This window comes from Cajanus cajan, chromosome 3 (genome assembly GCF_000230855.2).
Source record: "Cajanus cajan strain Asha chromosome 3, NIPB_CcT2T_4, whole genome shotgun sequence".
NCBI lineage: Eukaryota > Viridiplantae > Streptophyta > Magnoliopsida > Fabales > Fabaceae > Cajanus > Cajanus cajan.
The window spans coordinates 54,983,074-54,989,956 of NC_138519.1; the positions used below are offsets into that span (position 1 = coordinate 54,983,074).

Here is a 6,883-nt window from a genome sequence, read left to right on the forward strand (position 1 = left end):
CACGCGCCTTGCCCCTGGCAGACGCAGAGGATCCGGCACCACTTCCACCGGCCATGAAAAAAAGAGAAGAAGCAAATAAAAAGGAAGTACCTGGTACTCCTCCTCAGAAAACAACCCTAACAAAGAAGGGACTACCGGAAAAGACGGCGGCGACGGAAGCGCAAAAAAGAAAGGAGGTAAAGGGAAGCAAGAAAAGCTTTCGCACTCGAGAAGTCAGAAGAAAGACAGAAAAGAGGCGCGAGTGGAAGAAAGGGAAAAACTCTCCCCCAAAATTCAAAACCGACGCGACACGTGTCAGCTGAAAAGCACAACTGACAACACATTTATTGCGAAATCATCATTACACAACCGTCACTACCCTTATTGAGTCACTCAAACGTCTCCAGAACACTAACAGTCGCGACACGTGGCGGACCTCCAGTTAGCATACGCGCAAAGCCATTTTCCCCTCTAGCAAACCCGGTCTTAACTCCTCGACCTACGACCTTCAGAGCTCGGGGGGCTAGTGTACTAACCGTACTTCGCACCCGGGCTCCTAGCCCGGATTAGTGTTGCAAATAAGTAACCCCGGGCACGCGGTGCATGACGTCAGCCCGACATTTGAGCGAATCATACCTGATTCCGAGGATCTCGTCCCAGACCAGATCCGCCCCTCAATTATATCATATCATATCATGATATATCTTATCTCAAGCCCAAAAGCCCAAGGCAAACCTAGATCACCTCAAGGTACGTGCATTATATATATGAGACCATTACTCATGCAAACCCTAACTTTAGCATCGGAGTCTCTTTTGCAGGTACCTCCCCCATCTCGGAGCACCAATACACCCAGCAAAGGAGGCTCACCGATCTTACCCGGCGGATCAGCTCTACAACAGATTTCCGGTAAGAACATATATAAATATAATATTTATTTGTATTTATAATTTATTATAAATTATATTTATATATAATAATCATTTAACATGTACATTACATGTGTTAAAATAATGCTTATATTTAATGAGAAGAGTTCAAATGACACTGGTGTAACTTTTACCAATTATTATATCGCTCAACAGCTTTAAATTAAATGTGAATTTTGTCAATCCAATTGTTGAATTATAATTTCATATACCTAGTATGCGTATATCAAATTTTGTTAAAATTGAATAACTATTTAAAGGTAATCAAAGTGTTGATATTTTAGTATATTTTGAAAAGTATATGTTACGTCATTTTTTTCTATAAAAATGAGATATCAAATAATCTTGAATTAATATAAAATTTTTTATATATAATCTACGAGTAAGCAACTTTCATTCTAACAAGTTATTGAGCAGTGCAATAGTTGGTAAAAGTTACATCGATATTTTTTCAACCCTCCTCATATTTATAATTTGTATAAATAATTATTTTTAAATATATAATTATATTTTAGATTTAATATAAATAATAATTAAATATGAAATTTAAATTAGATACAAAAATTAAAATTAAAATATGAAATAAATTAAATTATTTTATTTATTGATATTTTTTTAATTATTAAAATTTAAATAGTAATTAAATTAGATAAAAAAATTAAGAAAATCTCTAAAAATCCTCTTGTTAAAAGATAGCACCAAAAAAATGCTTTTGTGCAAGTTAACCCTTCACAACTTTTTTCTTTATGCTTAAAATAGTAAATAGGAAACGACACTTCTATAATTATTGGATAAGAAGCCAATGACATGCTCAAGATTTTCAGACCAAACATCATTGTTCTCTCAGTGGTTAACCAAAATTCAATAGTGTTCAGTTTGACTTAAAACTTTACTTGTCAGACTAAGGGTCAATAGGCCCACCAGTGAAATTTTATCTTTGGTGCCAAAAAGTTTCCTTGAGTAGATATATCTATCAAACTAGGATTTTTTGATTGTAGAAGATATCAAACTTGTGTCATGAATAACGCAAACTCAAATGCAAACTAGGGGTTGTTATGATATTGAAGATTTTATATAGAAAAAAATTAGTGGTGTAAAAAAAATAGAAAAATCTAATTAAAAAATATATTTAATTTTAAAATATAAAAGTATGATTAACCTTAATTAATGAAAAATTAATTCAAAATAATTTACCTTCTTAAAATATTCAAAAATACTATTGAAAAAATTAAAATACCTCGCAAAATTGGTAAAAAAAAAAAAGCAAAAATAAATAAATAAATATATATATATATATATATATATATATATAATTTATAAAATCTCACGTGAAATGTACTTAATAAATAATATTTAAAAAATTATATATAAATAATATTTTCCATATTAATAATAAAAAAAATACATTATCATTAATAAATAATATAAAAATGTTTAAATTAAAAAATTTTACGTCCATTTTTAAAAATTGTTAAAGCTGCAGAATTATAGTAAATTTTTAAAGGGTTTTTTTTTTTGCGTTACCAACAAAAGGGGAGGTATTTGTTATTTGATAGTTTTAAATAACATTAAACTTAAAATTAATCTATTAAAAAAATTCTTGCTCCACAATATTTTATTATATCACATTTGAACATCTGTACTTTTTTGACAGAATATCTGTGTAATTATGGTTTAAAAGCCCTCTAACTGGAGGGTTAAAAAAGACATTTCAATTTTAAAATAATTATATATTTTTTTATCAATTAATTATTAAAATATACCGTTCATTTATATTTAACCGTAATAAACTTCTTCCGCACGTATGAACCATTTCTCACATTAGATTCTCCTAGAATTTGCCGAATAAATGAACTTTCCTCTAAGAGCATATATGATGTTTAGTTATTTAAGTTAGTTTCTTAGTTAGTGGACCTATTATGCCATGTCAGATTTAGATATTTTTATAAAATTTTGTTTCAATAATAAATTTTTTATTTGAATTCTTAATTTAACTCTATGAAGTCTAAAATTAATATTTTTTTATTTTATTCCAATGCAGACTCTCCTTCATCAACTGTCATCATATAATAAAAAAATATTTTTTATTCTTTTTATTGGTTAAGATACTGTTGCTTAATTAAGTAAAATTCCTTACATTTAACAGTCACTTCGCTCACTCTCATGCTGAAAAGTGAGAAACATTACTTAGTGTTTAAGATCGGCTCTGGTGATGTTCTTACTATCAAAATTTTTAGTTTTCAACAGTAGAAAGAATATTAACAGAAGGGTGAAAGAAAGAAAAAAAGTAGTTGGGTCAGGCTGTGCCTAACCAATCAGTGAGGGGACCTCTCGTGTCGGGTTTCGTGAGAGTGTAGAAAGTAATTTTACGAGCAACTTTGCTCAAATTTAAGCGATTTATAAAGTGGATGAGAATTAATTTGACGGTAACATGGGACAAGAAGTTGCTTATAAACAATTATTGGAGATAGACTTACTTTTCTCCTGACTTCGTCAGAGAAACAATTAATTGTCCGAAAAGATAAAACAAGAAAAATAATGGCTTAATATAATGATCATGAAAACCATTCGCACACCAACCAAACTTGCATCCCTTATCCTATTCTCTCTCTCTCTCTATCTCGCAATGCATAAGAGGATGAATAACCGTCGGTGGTTCCTTTGGGTGTCGGCGATGCTGGGCATCATCGGAGCCCCACTGTTCATCTCGACACTCATCCATCGAAACCTCGGAGAGCAACAACCTCGTATGCATGCTGAGTCAGCAACAGGGGGTGTTGGTGTTGACGTTGACGTTGACGCAAGCGCCACATCGATCCAGCTGAGAGCGATACTCCACTACGCCACCTCCCAGGTAGTCCCGCAACTGTCCCTCGCCGAGATAACGCTCGCCTTCAACGTCCTCCAGTCCCTGAACCGGCCCGCGAACATCCTCGTCTTCGGGCTGGGCCGCGACTCCCTCATGTGGGCCGGGCTAAACCCGCGCGGCAAAACGGTCTTCCTCGAGGACGACCCTAAATGGATCCAGACCGTGCTGAAGGACGCCCCGGACATCCGGGCCCACACGGTCAGCTACCGCACCCAGGTCCGCGAGGCCGACGAGCTCCTCTCGAGCTACCGCTCCGAGGCCGCGTGCTGGCCGGGCGCCGCCACGCTCCGCGGCAACGAGCGGTGCAGGCTGGCGCTGCACAACCTCCCCGACGAGGTGTACGCGACGGAGTGGGATGTGGTGATTATCGACGCGCCCAAGGGGTACTTGGCGGAGATGCCGGGGAGGATGGCGCCGATATACTCCGCCGCGGTGATGGCGAGGGACAGGAAGGGATCCGGTGTGACGCACGTGTTCCTGCACAATGTGGATCGGAAGGAGGAGAAGGCTTATTCGGAGGAGTTTCTGTGTAGGATGAATTTCGTCCAAGTTGTTGGTAAGCTGGGGCATTTCCAGATTCCGCCTATGACCAATCTTACTCGCGCCGGCGACGCCACTTTCTGTTAGGGCTTTGCTTTGCGTTTCTTCACCGTTCTTTTTGTTTTCTTGTTTTACGTAAAAATGGTTCAGTGATTAGTGACTACCGATAATAATGATGTTACCTCTAAGTGTAATTCTTATGTATAGTATGTTTGTATCATATATATATATATATATATATATAAAAGAGGGATTTATTTACATAGATTAAATTTATAAAAAAATTTTAAAAAAAATTTCATTAATTTAAATTAATATATAAATTTATTTTATGATTATCCGTCAATTGAAAAAATTTATGACAGATTAACTATATATATATAATCATAAAATAATTTTATATATTGATCTAAATTAATAAAATGAAATATTAAATAATTTTTAAATTTTTTAAAAATTTATAGATTTAATCTATGTAAATGGATCTCTTGTCTCTCTCTCTCTATATATATATATATGGTCTGTTTGTCCGATCTCTATTTAGTCTTATTTATATTATATGTCAATTTATTTTATAAATGTGTTTATATTCATGCCATTAATAAGAGGAATGAGTAGTTATGTGTAGTAAGTATGAAAATAAAAAAAATTACTCAATTTTTATTCTATCAAATGATATGAGTGTGTGTGTATTTTGTGTATTTTTGTGTGTCTTTTTCAACAAATTGGTATTAAGAACTTGTTGATTGTGAGAGACTTATGGGTGGTGTGTGTTAAAGTCACTAGGTTGCAAGACGTTCTATTGTGAGAGAAGCTTTTAATGAGTTTATATTATTTGTGTGTGGATACTTTTACTTCCTTATGTATGTTGTTGGAAGAGTGAATTATCATTGGTTCTTATGGGGTTTTCCTTGCCAACTTAACTTATTTTTTTTATGACAAACACTTTGAGTAATGATGTATGAAGATTGATGTTATTTTTTATTTCCAAGAAGTGTTGGAAATTGTGAGGAACGAGATTCAAGAAGTGGAAGAAGGTTCTATAGAGAAGTAAGAGACAACTTATAGAGAGTCCAAGAAGAAAGATTATAAAACTTTTGTCTTAGATCCATTAATATGTGGATTTCACAAATTTTGAGAAAATTCGCTCAATTAGTTCGAAAAAAGAAGCTTTGGATATTTTATATGAAACTTATGGAGGTGTTGATAAAGTGAAGAAGGTGAAATTTCAATCTCTTTGAAGACAATATAAGTTGTTGTCTATGAATGATCAAGTTTACATAATTGATTATTTCAATTGGATTCAAAGCCTTCACTAATTCGATGAAATCTTGTAACGAGAAGTTTACGTACCAATAGATTGTATACAAGTTGCTAACAATGTAAAACTCCCAATTTTCTAAAATTATTAAAAGGGTGTTTCTAATTAATTAAATGAGTTTTATAAAATATTTCAGAGGTTTTTAAATAGTTATGAGAGCTTTTGTTAATAAAGAAGATTTGTGAAGTTATTTTGTTATAGAAAGTATTTGGAGAAAATATATATTTTTATTATTTATGTAATTAAATGTATTTTGGAAAATATGTGTTTTTATTATAATTGTTTATATATTTTAGTTTATTTATAATTAGGTTGGAAGAAATATGTTTATTTAATATATTATTTATTTATAAATTTTAATATTTGAAGGAAAATAAAATAGAGTTGTGGGTAAAATATTTTATTGAAAGATTAAATGATGTTAAGTATTGAAAAAAGGGTTACAACAAATTTCTTTTTCACGCTTCTCATTTTTATTACCCTTTACGTGTACACTCTGAAGAACGAGAAGGAGAACAAGAGTGTGTGGTGTAACGACCCGCTGTGGTCCCTACACTTAGTAAAATCGTACTAAAAATAGTGAACTAAGATAAATAATAAAATTGGATAACTTATAAATACAAAACATAAACAAAGATATATATATCATTAAATTTTTTAAGTATTAGGTATTTATACAGTTATCCAAAACTACTATCTCCTAGTGCCGGTCAAGCACAAAATTGCTACCCAAGGTGACAACTCTAACACGAGGATCAAAACTCCCCGTCTCGCAGCGGTCACCTCAACTCCAAGCTAGCCCTGACCTGCTCCCATACCAAGTATGATCATCTCAGTTCCACCACATGGAAACAGAAGGGTAAGCTAGAGTTCAAAATCAAACATGAAGCAAGACACCACACACTTCAACATATTAACAATCATGCAATAAATGCATAACAATCATCATCACAAACGATCATACAATTCAACATAAAAACACAACTCATTCATACAACTTAGAAGCAACTTTAATACAACAACAACAACAACCATATACAACTTAATATTTAATGTGTCGTCATGCATATACAACTGGGAGATCTCCAACAGCTGAGGTTGAGCAGTCTAGGTGGCATAAACCCTACCGAATCCAGCGTTTGACCTATCTCCACCAAGTCAGGTATAAAACAGCTTTAGGAACTCCGAAGAGAACCAGGTATAGACAACAATAGTTGATTTCTCAGGTGTGCCACTTAGACTCGG

General features: G+C 33.4%; 1 protein-coding gene across 1 annotated transcript; it reads left to right on the forward strand.

Annotated features, from left to right (window-relative positions):
* The first annotated feature begins 3,427 nt into the window (after window positions 1–3,427).
* Window positions 3,428–4,517, forward strand: LOC109795411 (arabinogalactan O-methyltransferase 1). Its single transcript, XM_020354909.3, has one exon. The coding sequence runs from the start codon at window positions 3,460–3,462 to the stop codon at window positions 4,402–4,404; it is 945 nt and encodes a 314-aa protein (XP_020210498.3). The 5' UTR covers window positions 3,428–3,459; the 3' UTR covers window positions 4,405–4,517.
* Window positions 4,518–6,883: the final 2,366 nt, after the last annotated feature.